Source organism: Crinia signifera, chromosome 7 (genome assembly GCF_055691185.1).
Source record: "Crinia signifera chromosome 7, ASM5569118v1, whole genome shotgun sequence".
NCBI lineage: Eukaryota > Metazoa > Chordata > Amphibia > Anura > Myobatrachidae > Crinia > Crinia signifera.
Window position 1 is genome coordinate 41,832,442 of NC_139223.1, and position 23,623 is coordinate 41,856,064.

Genomic DNA, 23,623 nt, shown 5'->3' on the forward strand with positions numbered 1-23,623 from the left:
TACACCACATTCTCTGACATCCACACCATTTTCTTCTACTCATACACCCCCGCCATCTTCCCTGCTCATACACCCCCGCTATCTTCCCCCCACTCATACACCTCATTCTGTGACATCCCCGCCAGCTTCACTGCTCATACACCCCATTCTGTGGCACCCCCGCCATCTTCCCTTACTCATACACCCCATTCTGTGACACCCACGCCATCTTCCCTTACTCATACACACCTTTCTGTGACACCCCCACCATCTTCCCTTACTCATACACCCCATTCTGTGACACCCTCGCCATCTTCCCTGCTCATACACCCCATTCTGTGACATCCCCACCATCTTACCTTACTCATACACCCCATTCTGTGAACCCCACGCCATCTTCCCTTACTCATACACCCCTTTCTGTGACACCCCCCGCCATCTTCCCTTACTCATACACCCAATTCTGTGACACCCACGCCATCTTCCCTTACTCATACACCCCATTCTGTGACACCCACGCCATCTTCCCTTACTCATACACCCCTTTCTGTGACACCCCCCGCCATCTTCCCTTACTCATACACCCCATTCTGTGAGACCCACGCCATCTTCCCTTACTCATACACCCCATTATGTGACACCCACGCCATCTTCCCTTACTCACACACCCCTTTCTGTGACACCCCCGCCGTCTTCCCTTACTCATAGACCCCATTATGTGACACCCACGCCATCTTCCCTTACTCATACACCCCATTCTGTGACACCCCCGCCATCTTCCCTTACTCATACACCCCATTCTGACACCCCCACCATCTTGTCCTACTCATACACCCCAAGCTCTGGCACTGTCTCTCATCTCCGGCACCCTCTGCCACCCTCTCCCCAGTCTGTAGCACCCCCGCCCCTGGCACATCCTGATCTGTCACCGTCACCCCATTCTCTAGTCCTCCCACCGACACCCCCTCCTATCTCTGGCACCCGCTGCCACCCAGTCCCCTGTCTCTGGCACCGTCTGACCTGTTACCAGCACCCTCTGCTACCCACACCCCTGTCTGTGGCAACCCCTGACACCCCCTCCCCTGTCTCAGACACATCCTGATCTGTCTCCGGCACCCTCTGCCACCCTTTCCCCCGTATCTGGCACCCGCTGCCACCCATTTCCTTGTCTCTTTCACCCCCTGAGCTGTCATCGGCATCCTCTGACTGTCACCCCCACCCCTGTATGGGGCACCTTCTTCAACCCCCTCCCCTGTCTCCTAAACCCCCTGCCACCCTCTCCCCTGTCTCCAGCACCCTGTGCCACCCCCTCCCCTTTCTCCGGCACCCTCTGCCACCCCCTCCCCTGTCTCCGGCACCCTCTGCACATACATCACACCCAGCAGCAGCAGCGACGCTCGCACATCCCTCCTCCCAGCATCAGACGTCCCCATCTCGCTCCTCCCCCCGCTCCCAGCCTCCCATACCCCGGTCTCCTGCAGTCTAGTGTCGGATGGAGAATCGCTGGTTCCCGGATTGTCGCCCGTTCAGCACATCCTCCTGACCAGCACCGGAGGCCCGCTGTGGTCTCGGCACCTGCCCGGCAGAGCGGCCGGGTCTCCTCCTGGCCGCCGGCATCACATACTCCAGCCAACCCCGGACAGGCTCTGCACCTTGCAGGGAACATTAGACGCTGCTGCCGCCGCCTGCTCCGGAGATGCTGCCTCCCGGGACGGAGGAGGCAGGTGAGGGCCAGTGATCCCGAGAATAGGCATTCGGGGCGGATGGACCATGGCAGGGAGCGCCGGGGGAGGACATGATGTGAGACTGTGAGCACAGACCCCCGCAGCCGCCTGATTGCAGCAGCCCGCAGGGACTGATGAGGATGGAAGGGGACCCCCATGTGACTGCCTGGGGTGCCAGCAGGGGGCAGCAGCTGGGGCGGGCAGGGGACCTGGTCTCCCCGCAGCAGGTGCTGGGGGGCTATTTCCTGATGGAGGATAAGGTACGTGTCTCCCTGCAGCCCCGACCAGAAATACCAGTCGAACAGGGCGACTTCATGCCGGCTCCCCACCCTCTGCTGCCAATGTGTGGGGATGAGGAGCCCCTGGGGAGGCCTCTGGGGGCAGGAGATGGGCACTACCAGGCTCTGTGTGCTGGAGCAGACCCCTGGGAAGGGGCAGACAATGCCAAACTCACTCTGTGCACTCTGAATGTGTGCCAGGAGCCAGCACAGAATCCTTTAACGCCTCTCTTTCTAACCCATATGTTTGATCAAATGCCTCCTCTTATTAATGTGCCCTCTGATAATGCCCACATGTCCCTGTGCCCAGCACCCTTCAGCCAAGAGGCAGACCATTATCTTGTAAATGGACTTCATTTTCCCCATGGGGATCACCTGTCCCCAGATTACCTGGTAGATGTCCACTGCTTGCCCTTTCCTGAACCCCCTCTAGCACATAAACCTGACCCGTTGGCAGATCTCTCCATGGTATCTGCTTTGGATTGCCGTCATATGCAAGGGCCTATTCATAGTTTACCAGTCAACTTAGAGCAGACTCTACCGTTTACTTGCAATGAGCACCAAGAAAGCAGATTAAAGCCATTATCATTTGACTACCTGCCACTTGCATGTGACCAAATTTACCCTGAAATAGATCTACCAATTAAAATTGAGCAGCCCTTTCTCTCCGAACCCATTTTAGTCCCAGACACTGGCCAGTTGCCGCAGACTGATTCCTGCTTGGTCCCGGATGCTGCCCAGTTGCCACCGACTGAGCCCTGCTTGGACGCGGACGCTGGCCCATTGCCACAGACTGAGCCCTGCTTGGACGCGGGCGCTGGCCCGTTGCGGCCGACTGAGCCCTGCTTGGACGCGGACGCTGGCCCGTTGCCGCCGACTGAGCCCTGCTTGGTCGCGGACGCTGGCCAGTTGCTGCCGATTGAGCCCTGCTTGGTCGCGGATGCTGGCCAGTTGCCGCCGATCGAGCCCTGCTTGGTCGCGGACGCTGGCCAGTTGCCGCCGACTGAGCCCTGCTTGGTCGCGGACGCTGGCCAGTTGCTGCCGACTGAGCCCTGCTTGGTCGCGGACGCTGGCCCGTTGCTGCCGATTGAGCCCTGCTTGGTCGCGGACGCTGGCCCGTTGCCGCCGATTGAGCCCTGCTTGGTCGCGGACGCTGGCCCGTTGCCGCCGGCTGAGCCCTGCTTGGTCGCGGACGCTGGCCCGTTGCCGCCGACTGAGCCCTTCTTGGTCGCGGACGCTGGCCCGTTGCCGCCGACTGAGCCCTGCTTGGTCGCGGACGCTGGCCCGTTGCTGCCGATTGAGCCCTGCTTGGTCGCGGACCCTGGCCCGTTGCCACCGATTGAGCCCTGCTTGGTCGCGGACGCTGGCCCGTTGCCGCCGACTGAGCCCTGCTTGGTCGCGGACGCTGGCCCGTTGCCGCCGACTGAGCCCTTCTTGGTCGCGGACGCTGGCCCGTTGCCGCCGACTGAGCCCTTCTTGGTCGCGGACGCTGGCCCGTTGCCGCCGACTGAGCCCTGCTTGGTCGCGGACGCTGGCCCGTTGCCGCCGACTGAGCCCTGCTTGGTCGCGGACGCTGGCCCGTTGCCGCCGACTGAGCCCTGCTTGGTCGCGGACGCTGGCCCGTTGCCGCCGACTGAGCCCTGCTTGGTCGCGGACGCTGGCCGGTTGCCGCCGACTGAGCCCTGCTTGGTCGCGGACGCTGGCCAGTTGCCGCTGACTGAGTCCTGCTTGATCACGGACGCTGGCCCGTTGCTGCCGACTGATACCTGCTTGGTTGCGGACGCTGGCCAGTTGCCCCAGTCTCAAACTTTTTTCAACCCTTATCTGGATGATTTGTCTAAGGGTGAGTCCTGCTTCACCCATGACAATGAGCATTTACAGAAGTATGAATCCTATATGATACACAACACTAAGCAGGTCGTCCACGATGAATCCATTTTAGACCCAAACTCTCCCCATTCAGAATATGAATTGGAACCTGATGATGATCAATTAAATCCGTTTGAAACCCATTTTAAAACTGAAAATTTGCTGCACTCTGAAACCTGTTTGGACCCTGAAATTGATCACTTTACTCTGTCTGAAACTTTTATGGCACATGGATCGGATCATGTTATCCAGACTGAATCCTTTTTCAACCCTGAACCTGAACACTTGACTCTTTGTGGTTTATTTTTGGACTCTGACAGCCATTTCCAGTCTAAAACTCATTTGGATCCTAACCTTAAACAGTCTGAATCCAGTTTAGTCCCCAGTACTAAGCAGTTGCCCCATTCTGAAACTGGGTTGGAACCAGAAATTGAACAGATAACACAATTTGAATCCCGTTTGGATACAGAGATGCACCAGTCAGATTTATGTTTGGACTCTACGATTGAAAATCTGAACTTTACTGAACCTTTTTTGGCCTATAACACACTGTTTCCACAGACTGAATCCATTTTGGACTTTAGCACTGATCATACTGACCCATGTGAATCTTACTTGTACCTGGACTCTGTACAGAATTCCCACTCTGAGTTGTTTTTGGTTCCTGACACTGAACAGTTGCCCCAGTCTAAACCCCACAGAGACCATGAACCGTCTGAATTTGTTTTGGCCTATGACACTGACCAGTTGACATTGATTGAATCCTCTGTCCACACCGATGCTGACCAGTTGCCTTTTTCTGAATCTGGTTTAGAACCAGAAAAAGAAAACCTTTCTAGATTTGAATCCCATTTGAACTCTGAAACTTTATCTGACTCCCATATAGCGACTGATATTGTTTTGCCCCATGAATGCAACCAGTTGAATTTATCTTCTGTGGCCCAAATTACTGATCCGATGGTTTTGTCTGACTTTTCTTTGGATCCTGATAATGACCAGTTACCTATGTCTGAATCTTGTTTGACTTGTGACCCTGACAAAATGCCTAGGCCTGAATCCCCGATGCCTCCCAACACAGACCAGATAAACCAGTCTGATTTGTTGCCTCTGCCTGACTCTGTTTTAGCACCAACAACTGACCTTTTGGATATGTCTCAATCTAGTTTACCTTCTGAAAATATCGGTTTGACTGACTCTGACAATTTACCCCTGTGTGGATCTCTTTTGGCCCCTAGCATGAACAAGTTGCGGCTGGATGAATCTTCTGTGACACCCAAGGAGTTCATTATAGCTAAATCTTGTATTGAACTGAATGACCAGTTGCCATTGACTGAATATTGTTTGGCCTACGGTACTGACCTGATTTGTGCATCTGAGAACCCAGTGGCTCCTAATTCAGTTCATTTGCATCAATCAAAATGCTTTTTATCCCATGTTGACCGCCAATTGCCTGTGTCCTCTAACGCTTACCAGTTGAACGATGCTAAATCATGTTTGTATCCCGATAACAACCAGTTGCCTAAGACTGAAACATGTGTAGACCCTGGAAGTGAACAGTCGACCAAGTCTGAATCCTGTTTGGAATATGATAGTGACCATTTGCCCATTGTTGAATACTGTCTGTACCCTGATCTTGAACACTCTAGATTGTCACCTGACTGTGAACAGTTGCCCAAGTCTGAATCCTATTTGAACCCTGACGATGACCAGTTGCCCATGGCTGAGTCCTGTTTGGGCTCTGATAGTGACCTTGTGCCCATGGCTGAGTCCTGTTTGGGCTCTGATAGTGACCAGGTGCCCATGGCTGAGCCCTGTTTGGACCGTCACTTTGAACAGTTGCCTGAGGCTCAGCCCTGTTTGGACCCTGACAGTGACCAGTTGCCCCAGGCCGAGTGCTGTTTGGATCGTGACAGTGACCAGTTGCCCAAGGCCGAGTGCTGTTTGAACTGTGACAGTGACCAGTTGCCCGAGGCGGAGCCTGGTTTGGACCTTGACAGTGACCAGTTGCCCAAGTCTGTGCCCTGTTTGGACTGTGACAGTGACCATTTGCCCAAGGCCGAGCCCTGTTTGGACTGTGACAGTGACCAGTGGTCCAATGTTGAGCCCTGCTTGGATCGTGACAGTGACCATTTGCCCAAAGCTGAGTGGTGTTTGGATCGTGACAGTGACCAGGTGCCCAAGGCTGTGCTCTGTTTGGACAGTGACCAGTTGCCCAAGGTTGAGCCCTGCTTGGATCGTGACAGGGACCAGTTGCCCAAGGCAGAGTGCTGTTTGGATCGTGACCAGTTGCCCAAGGCAGAGTGCTGTTTGGATCGTGACCGTGACCAGTTGCCCAAGGCTGATTGGTGTTTGGACAGTGACCAGTTGCTTGAGTCCATGCCCTGTTTGAACAGTGGCAGTGACCGGTTGCCCAAGGCAGAGCCTTGTTTGGACCGTGACAGTGACCAGTTGCCCAAGTTTGTGCCCTGTTTGAACAGTGACCAGTTGCTCAAGGCCGAGCCCTGTTTGGACAGTGGCAGTGACCAGTTATCCATGTCCGAGCCCTTTTTGGACCGTGACAGTGACCAGTTGCCCGTGTCCGTGCCCTGTTTGGACCGTGACAGTGACCAGTTGCCCGTGTCCGTGCCCTGTTTGGACCGTGACAGTGACCAGTTGCCCAAGTCTGTGCCCTGTTTGGACCGTGACAGTGACCATTTGCCCAAGGCCGAGCCCTGTTTGGACCGTGACAGTGACCATTTGCCCAAGGCCGAGCCCTGTTTGGACTGTGACCAGTTGCCCAAGTCTGTGCCCTGTTTGGACCGTGACAGTGACCATTTGCCCAAGGCCGAGCCCTGTTTGGACTGTGACCAGTTGCCCAAGTCTGTGCCCTGTTTGGACAGTGACCAGTTGCCCAAGACTGAGCCCTGTTTGGACAGTGACCAGTTGCCCAAGACTGAGCCCTGTTTGGACAGTGACCAGTTGCCCAAGACTGAGCCCTGTTTGAACAGTGACCAGTTGCCCAAGACTGAGCCCTGTTTGAACAGTGACCAGTTGCCCAAGACTGAGCCCTGTTTGAACAGTGACCAGTTGCCCAAGACTGAGCCCTGTTTGGACAGTGACAGTAACCAGTCGCCAAAAGCTGAGTGCTGTTTGGATTGTGACAGTGACCAGTTGTCCAAGGCTGAGTGCTGTTTGGATCGTGGCAGTGACCAGTTGCCTATGTTCGTGCCTTGTTTGGACATTGACCAGTTGTCCAAGGATGTGCCATGTTTGGACCGTGACATTAGCCATTCGACCAAGGCTGTGCCCTGTTTGGACAGTGACCAGTTGCCCAAGGCTGAGTGGTGTTTGGATCGTGACAGTGACCAGTTGCCTATGTTCGTGCCTTGTTTGGACATTGACCAGTTGTCCAAGGATGTGCCATGTTTGGACCGTGACATTAGCCATTCGACCAAGGCTGTGCCCTGTTTGGACAGTGACCAGTTGCCCAAGGCTGAGTGGTGTTTGGATCGTGACAGTGACCAGTTGCCCAAGGCTGAGTGGTGTTTGGATCGTGACAGTGACCAGTTGCCCAAGGCTGAGCGGTGTTTGGATCGTGACAGTGACCAGATGCCCAAGGCTGAGTGCTGTTTGGACTGTGACCGTGACCATTTGCCCAAGGCCGAGCCCTGTTTGGACTCTGACCAGTTGCCCAAGACTGAGCCCTGTTTGGACCGTGACAGTGACCAGTTGCTCAAGGTCGAGCCCTGTTTAGACCGTGACAGTGACCAGTTGCTCAAGGCAGAGCCCTGTTTGGACCATGACAGTGACCAGTTATCCATGTCCATGCCCTGTTTGGACCATGACAGTGACCAGTTATCCATGTCCATGCCCTGTTTGGACCATGACAGTGACCAGTTGCCCATGTTCATGCCTTGTTTGAATAGTGACCAGTTGTCCAAGGATGTGCCATGTTTGGACCGTGACAGTAGCCATTCGACCAAGGCTGTGCCCTGTTTGGACAGTGACCAGTTGCCCAAGGTTGAGCCCTGCTTGGATTGTGACAGTGACCAGTTGCCCAAGGCTGAGCGGTGTTTGGATCGTGACAGTGACCAGATGCCCAAGACTGAGTGCTGTTTGAATCGTGACAGTGACCAGTTGCCCAAGGCTGAGTGCTGTTTGGACTGTGACTGTGACCGTGACCATTTGCCCAAGGCCGAGCCCTGTTTGGACTCTGACCAGTTGCCCAAGACTGAGCCCTGTTTGGACCGTGACAGTGACCAGTTGCTCAAGGTCGAGCCCTGTTTAGACCGTGACAGTGACCAGTTGCTCAAGGCAGAGCCCTGTTTGGACCATGACAGTGACCAGTTATCCATGTCCATGCCCTGTTTGGACCATGACAGTGACCAGTTATCCATGTCCATGCCCTGTTTGGACCATGACAGTGACCAGTTATCCATGTCCATGCCCTGTTTGGACCATGACAGTGACCAGTTGCCCATGTTCATGCCTTGTTTGGACAGTGACCAGTTGTCCAAGGATGTGCCATGTTTGGACCGTGACAGTAGCCATTCGACCAAGGCTGTGCCCTGTTTGGACAGTGACCAGTTGCCCAAGGTTGAGCCCTGCTTGGATCGTGACAGTGACCAGTTGCCCAAATCTGAGTGGTGTTTGGATCGTGACAGTGACCAGTTGCCCAAATCTGAGTGGTGTTTGGATTGTGACAGTGACCAGTTGCCCAAGGTTGAGCGGTGTTTGGATTGTGATAGTGACCAGTTGCCCAAGGCTGAGTGCTGTTTGAATCGTGACAGTGACCAGTTGCCCAAGGCTGAGTGGTGTTTGGATCGTGACAGTGACCAGTTGCCCAAGGCTGAGCGGTGTTTGGATCGTGACAGTGACCAGTTGCCCAAGGCTGAGCGGTGTTTGGATCGTGACAGTGACCAGATGCCCAAGGCTGAGTGCTGTTTGAATCGTGACAGTGACCAGTTGCCCAAGGCTGAGTGCTGTTTGGACTGTGACCTTGACCATTTGTCCAAGGCCGAGCCCTGTTTGGACTCTGACCAGTTGCCCAAGACTGAGCCCTGTTTAGACCGTGAAAGTGACCAGTTGCTCAAGGCAGAGCCCTGTTTGGACCATGACAGTGACCAGTTATCCATGTCCATGCCCTGTTTGGACCATGACAGTGACCAGTTATCCATGTCCATGCCCTGTTTGGACCATGACAGTGACCAGTTGCCCATGTTCATGCCTTGTTTGGACAGTGACCAGTTGTCCAAGGATGTGCCATGTTTGGACCGTGACAGTAGCCATTCGACCAAGGCTGTGCCCTGTTTGGACAGTGACCAGTTGCCCAAGGTTGAGCCCTGCTTGGATCGTGACAGTGACCAGTTGCCCAAATCTGAGTGGTGTTTGGATTGTGACAGTGACCAGTTGCCCAAATCTGAGTGGTGTTTGGATTGTGACAGTGACCAGTTGCCCAAGGCTGAGCGGTGTTTGGATTGTGATAGTGACCAGATGCCCAAGGCTGAGTGCTGTTTGAATCGTGACAGTGACCAGTTGCCCAAGGCCGAGCCCTGTTTGGACAGTGACCAGTTGTCCATAGATGTGCCATGTTTGGACCGTGACAGTAACCATTCACCCAAGGTTGAGCCCTGCTTGGATCGTGACAGTGACCAGTGGCCCAAGGTTGAGCCCTGCTTGGATCGTGACAGTGACCAGTGGCCCAAGGTTGAGCCCTGCTTGGATCGTGACAGTGACCAGTTGCCCAAGGCCGAGCCCTGTTTGGACCGTGACAGTGACCAGTTGTTCAAGGCCGAGCCCTGTTTGGACCGTGACAGTGACCAGTTGCTCAAGGCCGAGCCCTGTTTGGACTGTGACAGTGACCAGTTGCTCAAGGCCGAGCCCTGTTTGGACCGTGACAGTGACCAGTTGCTCAAGGCCGAGCCCTGTTTGGACCGTGACAGTGACCAGTTGCTCAAGGCCGAGCCCTGTTTGGACCGTGACAGTGACCAGTTGCTCAAGGCCGAGCCCTGTTTGGACCGTGACAGTGACCAGTTGCCCATGTCCATGCCCTGTTTGGACCATGACAGTGACCAGTTGCCCATGTCCGTGCCTTGTTTGGACCGTGACCAGTTGCCCATGTCCATGCCTTGTTTGGGCAATGACAGTGACCAGTTGCCTAAGGCAGAGCCTTGTTTGGACAGTGATCAGTTGCCCAAGGCTGTGCCCTGTTTGGACCGTGACAGTGACCAGTTGCCCATGTCCATGCCCTGTTTGGACCGTGACAGTGACCAGTTGCCCATGTCCGTGCCTTGTTTGGACCGTGACAGTGACCCGTTGCCCATGTCCGAGACCTGTTTGGACCGTGACAGTGACCCATTGCCCAAGGCCGAGACCTGTTTGAACCGTGACAGTGACCCGTTGCCCAAGGTCGAGACCTGTTTGGACCGCGACAGTGACCCGTTGCCCAAGGTCGAGACCTGTTTGGACCATGACAGTGACCCGTTGCCCAAGGTCGAGACCTGTTTGGACCATGACAGTGACCCGTTGCCCAAGGTCGAGACCTGTTTGGACCGTGACAGTGACCCGTTGCCCAAGGCCGAGACCTGTTTGGACAGTGACCAGTTGCCCAAGGCCGAGACCTGTTTGGACTGTGACCAGTTGCCCATTTCCGTGCCCTGTTTGGACCGTGACAGTGACCAGTTGCCCATGTCCGTGCCCTGTTTGGACAGTGACCAGTTGCCCATGTGTGTGCCCTTTTTGGACCATGACAGTCACCAGTTGCCCAAGACTGTGCCCTGTTTGGACCGTGACAGTGACCAGTTACCCAAGGCCGAGCCCTGTTTGGACAGTGACCAGTTGCCCAAGGCCGAGCCCTGTTTGGACCGTGACAGTGACCAGTTGCCCATGGCCGAGCATTGTTTAAATTGTGACAGTGACCAGTTGCCAAAGGCCGAGCATTGTGTGAATTGTGACAGTGACCAGTTGCCCAGGGCTGGGGGCTGTTCGGATCGTGACAGTGACCAGTTGCCCAAGACTGAGTCATTTTTGACAGATGATACAAGTCCTGAATGCTTAATTGTACTCCACACTGGCCAGTGTGATGAAACGAAATCTGTTTTTTCCCATGACATTGACCATTTGCCCCTGTCTGAATGTCCTTTGGAACCCAATACCGGCCATTTTCCCCTGTCTGAATCTTATTTGGCCCATAACTTTGACCACATTAAACTGGGGAAATCCTCTGTAGACAGCAATCACTTAAACTTATCCGAAGCTTTTGTATCTCACGACTTTGTCCAGTCACCCTTACCAGATAAATCTGTGAATCTTAGAAAAGACGATTTGCCTGATTCCTCTATTTTTCACAGAAGTGATCAATTACCTTTGTTTGAATCTTATTTATCAGTGTGCACTGACCATTTGCCGTTCTCTAAATCCTCTGTGACTCCCAACACTAATCAGTTGCCCCTGAATGAATCCTCATTGGCACCCAACACTGATTGTTTGCTCCTGTCTAAACCAAGCTATATGGTACCCAGCACTGAACAGTTGGCCTTGTCTGAGTCCTCTTTAGCAACCAATACCGACTATTTGCCCCTAACTGAAATTTCGATGACCCCCAAAAATGACCAGTTGCCCTTTTGTGAATCTTTCCATGTTGTGCCCAATACTGAACAGTTTCCCTATTCTGAATTATCCTCTGTGGAGCCCAACGCAGACTGGTTGACCTTGTCTAAATCAGCCACTGTGGAGGCGGCCTGTGATGCTGACCAGCCTGATACATCATATATACCGTTGTTTGGCTGTCTTACAAATGGAAGTCAAATATCACAGTGTAACACTAAAGTTCCAAATATAACTCTTGATGAATTCCAGTTAAATTGGGACTGGACACTAAACTTGGTCCAAAATGACCTTCCTAGCATGAGTCTAGGTTGTGAGTCAGATCTATGTTTGGATTTACCTCTGGACAACTCTCGGAAGCAGGTCAATGAAGCTGAAGACAGTTTTTCAATATTTTGTTTGGATGCTCCCATAGATACTACAAGCATGTCCACTGAAAATGACCAACATACACTTTCGGATGAATTATTGTCTCTTTCCGATGTCTTCTCCCAACTACAAGCTAATGAGTTAATACAACCGCAAAATAACAGTGAACAGCTTTGTTGCACAGTAGATACATTATCCCAATCTATAATGGACAATATGTTTGATACTGATCAACTGCCTTTGATTCACTCAGAAACCAACTTTTTTCAACTTCACAAGGCTGACTTTTTCACTGATGATTCACTCATAACTCCCAACGATCAAAAAGACTTTCACAGTGAAGGCAAACCGTTATCTCATTCCATTTCAAAAACAGACTTCAAAACAAACCCACCTCCCGAAAATAGGTTACAATGCCATATACCCTGTACCCTTCGTGGTTCCAACTCCCTGGCTGACCACAGCTTTTTCAATACTGAGACTGACCAGTCAAGCTTTTATTGCTTGGACCTATTGTTTGAACCTGATAGGATACACCAAGAACCGGAAAGCTTGTCTACCAGCCCGGCCAATGGCCCATTTTGTAACCGGAATACCTCCAACCAGATTTTGGAGTTGCCTTCATGTGACATAAAAGACAAATGGCTTTTGCTCAACTCAAACTGCTTTTCCAACTCATCTGCTGAATTGCCTTCAAATGGTGACACCCCTGCTGTATCATCTCAGCCTAACTCTGCTTTTGGGGCAGGTACTGCTACTGAGGATTTAGCCCATACAGGTGTGACCTCCTGTGACCTTTGCCCCGACTCACAGGTCTCTGCTCCCATATTTAGGGAGGGCGACCCACTTTTGGGATTTTCTTTGGACAATGACTCTCCTTGTTCTGGAGATGAGCTGGTTCGTCTCCGAGCTGTGTTTGAAGCTCTGGACAGGGATAAAGATGGCTTTGTGAAAATGGAGGACTTTGTGCAGTTTGCAACAGTCTACGGGGCAGAACAGGTAAGAAAAACTCTAGTGTTTATGTACATATGCAAATGTTTTCCAGATAAGAACGGGATACGGTCATTTGGTCTACAACAAGTTGGTCTACAAGCATTGGGTCAACACCATTAGGTCGACACAAGCATTATGTCGACATAAGCATTATGTCGACATGGTCTTGGTCGACAATCAAAAGCTCGACATGGGGTTTTTGACTTTTTTTTCAGCCGACGTGCCGACAGACGGTATTTCATGCCCTACCGTCCACTAGGGCTTGGTGGGAGAATAAAATAGTGGGGCAAGCCATGCGAGGGGACACGGTGCACTTTAACCTGTGTCTGTCGACTGTGTCAACATTAGAGTAAAAAAACTGAAAAAACCCATGTCGACCTTTTGACTGTCCACCTAAACCATATCGACCTAATGCTTGTGATGACCTGTCGACCTTGATCCATGTCGACCTAATGGTGTTGACTCAATGCTTGTTGTCCAACTTCTTGTAGACCAAATGATCCCAACCCGTAAGAACATAGGTGAAACTTAACCTGCCGGAATGTGACTTGGTTATTGAACTGCTTTCTATGTACTCTGTTGTCTTAGATGTTGTGATGTAGGTGCCAAAATATAAATTGTGCTGGTAAGTACCTCATAAAGGGCCAGATGTATGAAGATTCAAAAAATGATAAAGTGGACCGTGATAAACAACCAGCCAATCAGCTCCTATCTGCCATGTTACAGGCTGGGTTTAAAAAATGACAGGTAGGAGCTGAATGGCTGGTTGTTTATCACTCTCCTCTATTATGTTTTGAAGCTTGATACGTCTGGCCCACAGTGCAACACAAAACCTTCATATTTAGATTACTCTATATCATGGGTCCTCAAACCGCGGCCCTCCAGATGTTGTGAAACTACAAATCCCAGCATGCCTTGCCACAGTTTTGCTATAAGGGAGTGTTAAAACTGTGGCAAGGCATGCTGGGATTTGTAGCTTCACAACATCTGGAGGGCCGCAGTTTAAGGACCTATGCTCTATATGGACAGGATGATTTACATACATTTCCTCCTTTCAGATCGCAGACCTGGGTTTTGAACGCGGATCAAACCCGGGTCCGACCTGGGTCAGAGACCTTTATAAATAGACCCGAGTTATTACCAGGTTATTGCAGGGTTGGTGCATTTTTACTCAACCCGGGTCACCCATGTTAAAACCAGTGTGATATAATTTTTAAAGTACTTCATGGGTCTCTGAGGTCTGAACATAGGAGGGTGCTTGGGAATGTTTGATGTTGGGTCCTAATAAAGCCAGATGCCGCTAACATTTGACTGATCTTGTGATAAATTATCGCATCCCTGACTGTGCCCGTGATTTCCCTACAGATTTCCTCCTCACCCCTGCTCTGCAGCAACTCCATGACTTCGTCATCTCTCCAGTTTGACATGGCTGTATAGTGCAGTGTAGTAGGTAGAATTGCTGCCAAATTTTAGCTTGTCCTCACTGTGCAGTGCAGAAAAGTATTGTGTGCTCTGTAGCCATTCCATAACTGACTGGACACTGAAACCAATCAGCACTCTACTCAGAGCAAGGAAATAACCCAGGTCTGACCCTTGTATAATCCTTCTTTTTACTCTGGTTGAAATACCGGGTTATTTGACCCAGGTTATTGACTGTGGTGCTTTCACATCACACATCCACCGGGGTCGAATCATGTGTTATTTATGCGATGTGAAAGGGGTATATGTTAGGACAGACCTAATATTCTGATGCTTAGGGGTAAATTTAATAAAGTTTCTAAAAATTAAAAAAAGGAGAAAAACCTCACTTTGGGGCCCATTTACTACTGGATCGCATATGCGATGGGATCTGGTTGGGATTTACCGCCCAGGATCGCATTGCAATATGCGATTCTTTCTCCTGTATGTGTATATCTGCAGGAACAGGGGCTTCTAAAGGAGTCCGTCACTGTGCTCTGCTTCGCGGGGGGTCTGCACGGTTAGCGCCAAGCCCTGGTTGATCCCGCTGACCGCAATGCCCCACCATCAGTATCAGTGCGCTCAGTAGCCCACAGGCTACAATGTGCTACCGCCATCTCAGAAGACCCACTGCGATGCTGCCTGATAGTCATACATCTGGCAGCATCGCATACATCATAGGGGGGTATTGGGGATGCGTCCGGGAGCGGAGCAGGAGGTAGGGATCGGAGATTCCTGCTGTGGTCCCTCCTGCTACAATCAGGTGAAAATTTTGCAGCTAAACCCCCGAAAATAGGCACAAATATTTTGGTGTAATTGGGCCCCTTTTGTCTATTTCCTCTACAATGCCCTGTTTTAAATTGTAAGGAGTCATTTCAATTTAACATTTTCTTCAGATGTGCCCCTCTATTCCTGGCAACTGTAGTTGCCAGGAATCAGGCATAGAGAAATTTTTAGAGTACTGTGGAGGCAAAAGGTGCTAATGGGGTTGAAGGCAAAAAAGTGATTCAAAATATAGTTAAAATTAAATGAGTTCTGGCATCCCAAAATTGAACTTCACATATTGAGTGAGTATTAAGGGCGAATATGTTCAACTTTATCCTGACACACTGAGGGAGAGATGTACTAAGAATTGATGAGTGCTAAAGTACCAGCCAATCAGCTCGTTAAGGCTGTGCTTGATTCGTTGGCCCTTAGTTTCTCTCCAATTCATTACTCTCTAAGGTTAGCAGATGCACCCCAAAGTGTGTTGCAGTGTTACCTCCTCACACAGGCTGTGTAAGCCACATCCAATGCTCCAAAATGTTTCACCTACAAGTTAAGGTGAGAATTTGGACTTAGGGCCTGCTTAATAGTTGTGTGTACAACTATGATGGTGGAAGGTCTGAGCATGTGCAGAATGAGTCCTGCATCCATGTACTCAGTGCCCTTAAGACGTAGAATGACTGACAGGCTGTGGCCGTTTGGGGCGGGGCTGGCATCCATCCCGAATATGGGAGTGTGCCGTCCCTTTGTCTAGGAGGGCTGAGGCCAGTCTCTGCATCTTCTCATACCTCCTAACATTTTTAAGTTCCAAGTTGGGACTCCCCCGTGACTCTGTTGCATATGGGGCGTGATGTTGGGAAAGGGGCGTGGCTTTGCAGAGTGTGTAACACCTAGAAATATAATTTCAGGTAATGTTTTGAATTATACGATAGATAGGTACTCAATTATACTCACATCAGTACTTGTATAGTAGGATTTATTAATCTGGGTCTCCTCTGTGTACTGTTACCACTGAAAGAACTTTCGGGTTAGTTACCACAGGCAATTTTGATTCCCAATACAATCAATGAACCTGTTTTACTCTTCTGCATTCGTGCTTTGCTGATGCACTGGGAGATGGGAGAGTCCCTGCTGAAAGCTCACAGTTCAGTATAGGAGTCTTAAAATATTACAATTTATCAGCATCGGAAGTACCCCCTTATATGGGGGTGCCACAAATGTCAACGGCCACAAAGTCACAACCCCATTTCGCCACTATGAAGGTATGGCCAGCACTGGGTGAGCTGCTGGCCACCCTCCCTGTCTCCTGTGAGATGCTGTGTGCATGCGCATAGCTTCTATTCCCCGCTGTGACAGGGCTCCCAACTGCCCCCCCACCGCAGAAGACTGCCGGCTGTGGGTGGGATAGTCACAAAAAATCATGACTGTCCAAACCGGGACAGTTTGGAAGTACGATCTTCTGATGTAGATTTACTGTCCCCAGAAGCCAGTACAGCCCAACTATCCGAAGTGACCTAAGTGTTATGCTGAGTACTCCCATTATTGGTAACATTTATCCGAGTAGTGTGAACCCAGCGAGATCCCATATACACTCAGCTAGACTCTAAATACTGTATATAATGTTCATTCTAGCTCCCAGCACCTCTCACAACCTGTTGAGTACCTCTTTCCTGCCTGGGGTGTCTCTCTCAGCATTGGTGCTGCTAGCGCACTCTGCTGTGTATCTCTGCACTGAGGTACAGCCCTGAATGTGCTAAAAGCACCAGAGCAGATAGCGCTGCTACATGCAGGAAAGAGGAACTGCACAGGTTGTGACTGGCGCAGGTAGCTAGGATGAACACTAGTGTATATGCTGTGCATCGGGAGGTCAGGTGTGAGGCAAAGAATGTGACCTACCAAACCAACAGTTGCAGGTGTGTTTTCCAGCTATTGATCTTGCAAACACACCTATACAGTCTTTAGAGTAATTAGACGAGTTTAGGTGATCAGCCTGATGTTTATCCATGTGTGTGCTTAGCATACCTCCAGTGCCCATTGTTCACACAATCTATCTAATGCTCGGTCTTCAGATGCAACAGTGGATCACACGAGATTGCAGCAAGTCGGACCTGATTCCCTGGCAGCTCCCCAGGAGGGCTAGAATACGATTAGGCAAGTTTTGCATGTGATAAATTGCATGCGATTTATCATGCGCAACTCTCGAGGAGCTGCCGGCGGAGGGAGCCGGGAGCGTGCATGGGGGAGGGGTTTGCAGAAAGCTGAGCTGGAGGATCCAGCAAGCTGCAAAAAAAAAAGAAACCCCATACAAATGAATGGGAATCCACTGATGAGCTGAGAGCTCTCCCAGCCAATCAGCGGCCTCCCATTTCAGCTCTCAGCCAATCACTGGCTGCCCATTCATTTGTATGGGGTTTTTTTCAGTCCGTCTGCCACCCGGCGTCCCCCGTCTGCTGCCTCTCTGCATCCCCATGCCCGGCTCCGGGTTGCAAATAAGAGTTATCATAGGGCCATCAGAGACCATGGGCGGGATTCTCTAAAATTCGCAGCCCTCTTCGCCGGCCACCGCATTTCTAATGACCACATATTCTCTAAAATATGCGGTCATTAACGCAAGGGACAGCTCTTGCGGTAAGAGCTGTCCCTTGCGATGCGGCGCCGTTGCTGGACTTCCGGGTCTATGACCTGGGAGACCGTCTGCGCATGCGCAGACTGACGCGCCGGCCGCAGGGCATGCTGGGAGGGATCCGTGACGGATCCCTCACACAGCGCTGCGGTAAGAAGCCCATAGGCTTCTGCTGGGAACCGCCAGCTTTTGCTGGCGATTCCCTCCGCAGCGGTGACACTGCGGAGGGAGGTTAGAGAATACAGAAATGCGGTAAAAACCCCGATAACGGGGTTTTTACCGCATTTCTGTAATAGAGAATCTCGCCCCATATCCTCCCCCAGTGTCGTATCACCAGCCAGGCACTTCAATAATTGGTCGCAGATAAAAGCAAAGTGATATGAGTCACCACCTCACTGCAATAAGTGTGGTGATTTCATGTTAGCTTAACACAACTGGGGAGGGAGAGAAAACATGAATTCTGTCATTGCAGAATGATGACAATAAAGTGTCTGGGATGGGATAATGGCGGAAAAGAGGCATACAGTATAAAGGTCAGACCTCCCCTGGACAGGTGCAAAATAAAGATGAAGCTTCAGTCGATTAAGCTGCAGTGACATCACTGGCCTTTCCCAGAGTTCATTAATGTTGGGCAAATATGGCTGCCAAGCTGTTCAGTAAATCAAATACCTTTCCCTACGGTGCTGAGGATAACTGTCGCACTTCACCAATGAACATCCATAATAATTATCCCCCTAAAATGGCAAATTACCTCAGAGGACTGGACTAGAGCATGGTGGACATATATAGTAATGTAATGTCCTATAAATTATTCCCTACTGTAATACACAACCTTTGGCATAATATTCATAATAAGATGTCACAAAAGCTATATGTGCTTTAAGCATCATAACAATGACACCACAATACCAGGCCTGCTTCATTATATACTGTAATATGTATCTGGGTGTCACAGCAAGGAGAGATGTGTTGTACATTATTTGTTTTGTGTGCTGGGAGAGAGTCTGACCATAATGATGCAGATTAATCAGCCGGATTGGTGATTGGCTGTCCTAAAGATATCATTCTGTGAATGTTGCCTGACATGTTTGCCAAGTAGCTAATATCCATTACAGTAATCCATTATCAACGCTCTCCAAACAATAATTTGTTTTGCAATAAACTACAGCGATCACCGCTGCTGTTCTGCGCATGCAAAAATGTAATAATCCCAAGAGCCAGGCAGAATTTAGGGCTAAAGACCGTTTTGCATTATAACAGGTATATAGTCACCTCCATTCTGGTCAAAGCAGTTTGGTGAAAAAAATTGACTTTCTTAATTCTTTCTGAAACGAGAGCCCAGGCCGGGGAATCCAACCAAACCGTTTGCAAAATTGTTCTGCATATCAGTTAGAAAATTTGCTATAAATTCTACAATTTCAGACTAAAGGGGCCTACACATGGGGTGATTTAAGTCCATTTCCTAAGCGTTCTGACTAGATCGCTTAAAAAATTTCCTTGCATCACTCTGTGTGTGGGGGCCATGGCGATAGTGATGCGTGGCCCCGCGCATCGCTATTGCTGAGCGGTTAAGATCCTTCACGACGGATAAATCTAGTCAGATTGCCAGTCACGGACAGTGTTCTCACCGGAGAGCCCTGGCCCTGACAGATCGCTCAGCACCTAGCGCTGACAGGATACGGTCAATGGGTCGACATGCAGGAAGGTCAACAGGGTCATTATGTCTACATGGGTTAGGTCAACAGTCAAAGGGTCGACATGGGGTTTTTCACTTTTTTTTTCAGTCGACATGTGCTGACAGGTGGTATTTCATGCCCTACCATCCGCTAGGTAATGGTGGGGGAATAAAATAGTGTGCCGAGCGCAGCCTGAAGCATGGAGAGCGCAACAAGCCATGCGAGGGGATGTCGACATTCGGGCCCCCCCAAAAAAGCGGAAAATCCCATGTCGACATTTTTTACTGTCGACCTAACCCATGTCGACCTAATGACCATGTCGACCTTCCTGCATGTCGACCTAAATGCATGCCGACCTATTGGTGTCGACCAACATTGTGGTGACACATTGCTGTGCAGCACTGTGTGCTGAGCGATCTGGCATTGCTCTGCACAGAAGCCCTGTGTGTACACACAGGACGACAATGACCCGTGCTGAGCATGTGCTTAAGCACAGATTGCTCAGCACACATAGCTGGCACACATGCGATGTGTGCTGACCGATCTGTGCTGACTAGTGTTCTCTGATGAGAACACTGGCAATCTAACTAGATTTATAGTGCAGGGCCATGCATTGCCGTCGCTCGGGGGTATACACACTGAGCGATGCTTGCTTCATTTCATTACAATGATTGGCGCAGTTTGCAATACAGTTTGCAGTACAACTGTATCATACAGTTGGCCGTGCAGCGCGGCTGACTGGAAGATTTTCTAACAACCACAGGAACACACAGATTGTCCGTATACACTGAACAATCCGGCCGATATGTTGTTCCGATTTGACTGGAAACGACGTATCGGGCAGAGGTCGCCGTAGTGTGTACCCAGGTTTAACCCTGCCGTTCATTTTCTTTTAAGGGGCTGTTGCAAGCAATCATGGATCCCAATGTTTATCTTTATCATTGCATCTCATACTACTGGATATTTAATGGAGGTGTTGGCTATAGCAACTAGATTCCAACGATCGTGTATCGAGCGCATTTGCAGAAATCATAGCTAATATCTGATTGCTATGTGGAATATTGTGGAATCTGTATGCAGCTGTAACGCAGTTTCCTTGTAGACTGTGGGAACGAATAGCAGACCTCTCAGGAATCTAACACAAACTCCTGAAAGATTTGTTTATTCAAAAAACACGTCAAGATTGAGGCCTACGGTAGAGTGTGAGGTACAGCTAAATGTAAGTTCTGCAGGGTGTCCGTGGTGGTTCAGTGACTTTCAGGTTACATGAGGGGGACTGCTGGGGTCACCAAATACCGATGGCAGTATGGTGTGACATGTACCTGGGACCTAATTGGATGGTGCAGTAAATATTGTACTGAAAGTGAGAGGCATTGTTTGATATTCAGTCTGAGCCGGTGTCAATGGGGACAGGTATTTGTCTTCCCATCTACGCAGGTGAACAAGTCACAGATACAGTGTCTGATTCTAAAATAAAAAAAAATACCCATTGCCTGAGACAAAGGCCTGTGTGCCAGGAGTATAGTGCAGCGGGTTTCAGTTTTTCAATGCAAATGTCATAGAGGTTTAACTCTTTTTAGATTAACCTTTTGTGTGGGACAGAAGCTTTTTGTTTTGTGATGACGGAACTGTGTGCTGAGTTCTGCATTCTTCTGTGTAAAAAGCTTTCTTTGTGGGCGGGAGGGGGAGCCTGCGCTGCCCACCCTCAAATAAAATATTTAGAAGTTAAATTTTAAATTTTTCAAATGGCATAGTCTGCGCAATTGAATAACATGTTGGCCCATGGAGTAATTAGACTGGTACATTTTGTCCTTTTGAGTCCATTTTCCCACCAGAGGATTGCTGGGTGTGGATTAGTGCATGTCTAGGTCGACATGGTCAATATTTGACAAAAGCAGGAAGTTGACACCTGAGAAACCTTCAGAGACCTGCTGTGTAAAGGTTACATCATAGAACAACCTATTTTTCCTTGCTCTATTATATTACCTGTGGCATCTTTGTATGTGACGAGCTTTTTATTTAATTGTTCCCAGTGCACCTGGGAATGTGCTGCTAAGCTGTAGTGGAACCTGACAGAGCAAAATGGGTTCCATACCGCACTGTGTCAGGACAAATGATGATATTACTATACATCCATTAGATTTATTATATGGGGGTTTGGAGCATTAAAACAAAATGGATCGTTGCCATTTTGTGAATGCACCCTGCAATTTCGTTGGATCCAGTGAGTACCTCTGTGACAGTATACTAAATGAGGGAAACGTTTGTTCTGGTGTCAACATGGACACCAAAGAAACGTGAAAAACTTGTTGACCTTGGCCCCTATTCTGTTTCACTCGTAAAGGCAAATTCCGGTACTTGTTTCCTAGCACGGCGCCCATCGCATCGTATACCATAATCCTTACAATGGTATGCGATGCGACGCGATGGCACCCGATGTTATACAATTTTGTATGCCATACAAAATGCCAATTTATACAATGCCAATTTATACAATGCCATACAATGCAATGCGATTTTAAAATTGTATAAGCACCCTAATGGGTGCTTTCAATGGTAAATGCCCCCCCTATAAGATTATTAATTGTATAAGCACCGTAATGGGTGCTTACGATGTCAAAAGCACCCCCACTATCAACGCCAACCCGAAGCGTGGCGAGCGCAGCGGTACGCGTCCTCCGACCTTTTCATACCCCCACTATCCACGTCGGCGTGGAGTTGATTTTATATAGTGTGGCGAGCCCGAAGCGTGGTGAGCGGACGCGGAATACATGTAAAGTAATATGCGTCCCATCGCTGTGCTCGCCACGCTTGTGGCTCGCTGCGCTCGCCACACTATATGAAGTCAACTCCACGCCGACGTGGATTGTGGGGGTATGAAAAGGTCGAAGGACGTGTACCGACACCCCTCGCGGGCTCGCTGCGCTCGCCACTCTTCGGGTTGGCATTGATAGTGGGGGTGCAATTAACATTGTAAGCAGCCATTAGGGTGCTTATACAGATTAAAATCGTAAAGGGGGACCATTTAACATTGAAAAAACCCATTAGGGTGCTTATACAATTTTAAAATCGTAAAGGGGGACCATTTAACATTGAAAAAACCCATTAGGGTGCTTATACAATTTTAAAATCGCATGCGGGCATATGGCATGCGATGTTATACAATGTATACGATGCCATACGACTGAATATCGTAGGCGCCGTGCTAGGAAACAAGTACCTAAATTCCTTCTCAAATGGACAAAACCATGCACACTGCAGGTGGGGCAGATGTAACACGTGAGCGATTTAGATTTGGGTGGGTTATTTTGTTTCTGTGCAGGGAAAATACTGTCTGCTTTATTTTTACACTGCAATATAGATCTCACTTTGAAGTAAAACCCCACCCAAATCTAATTCTCTCTGCACACGTTACATCTGCCTTGCCCCCCCTCCCCCCCTGCATTGCACATGGTTTTGTCCATTTGAGAAGGAATTTGCCATTGCGAGTGAACCAGAGTTAAGGCCCATACACACTGAGCGACTTTGAGCTGAAAGTCGCTCAAAACAGCATATTTGAGTGGCTTTCAGCTCAGAGCCGCCCAGTGTGTATGCTCCAGCAATGAGTGGAGAGTGCTGCTGCGCGCTCCCGCATCATCGCTGGGAAAGCCGTTCATCTGTTGGTAATACCAGCAGATGAGTGGCTTTGAGGACGGCTTTGCATAGCGCTGCGCTATGCAAAGCCGTCCTCTCCCCTCCGTCAGCGCCGGGGAGGAGGAAAGCCGCTCAGTGTGTATGCACTGAGCAGCTTTCCACCCAGCGATGAACCCGATCATCGCTGTCTATACACGCTGGGCATAGTCGTCCAGTGTGTATGGACCTTAAACGCAACCTATTGGCATTGCAATATGCAATCCTTTCTGACAAATGTATGTCCCGGCAGAGACAGGGGCCCGTCCCTGTGATCTGGTTTACCGGGCCCCATTCTCATTTAGGAGAGCTTTCTAGACCACAGGTTCTCAAAGTCGGTCCCCACACAGTGCATGTTTTGCAGTTCACCTCACAGAATCAAGTGAAATAATTAGCTCCACCTGTGGATCTTTTAAAATCTGTCAGTCAGTAATGGATGCACCTGTTGGGTGACCTGGAAACCTTGAACTGTGTGGGGCCGTGAGGACCGAGTTTGAGAACCACTGTTCTACACCGGATTGGCAGAGAAGTTTCCCATAGCAGTGAATCAGATTCTTATTTTATAGATTGTACTAAATGATATTTTAATTCTGGTTGCTATGGGCAACCTCTTGTCCGCTTTAGAATGTTTGATAT

The 23,623-nt window shown here is 50.0% G+C and overlaps 2 protein-coding genes across 4 annotated transcripts in view; one reads left to right on the top strand and one right to left on the bottom strand.

Moving 5' to 3' along the window:
• LOC146020086 (phosphatidylethanolamine-binding protein 4-like) overlaps positions 1-1,827 on the bottom strand; it is a 20,701-nt gene extending 18,874 nt beyond the window's left edge. The window contains exon 1 of the mRNA XM_083152903.1: positions 1,446-1,827. Coding sequence (XP_083009029.1) covers positions 1,446-1,645 — 200 coding nt within the window. The 5' untranslated portion in view covers positions 1,646-1,827. The remainder of the gene's footprint in view (positions 1-1,445) is intronic.
• The window catches only part of RAB11FIP3 (RAB11 family interacting protein 3), a 76,242-nt gene continuing 53,920 nt past the window's right edge, over positions 1,302-23,623 (top strand). The window contains exons 1-2 of one of the 3 annotated variants that reach the window (XM_083152901.1): positions 1,305-10,413; positions 10,450-12,802. In XM_083152901.1, coding sequence (XP_083009027.1) covers positions 1,838-10,413; positions 10,450-12,802 — 10,929 coding nt within the window. In that variant the 5' untranslated portion in view covers positions 1,305-1,837. Of the gene's footprint in view, positions 12,803-23,623 lie in introns of all 3 variants that reach the window. The other 2 variants (XM_083152902.1, XM_083152900.1) reach the window with 2 other exon arrangements.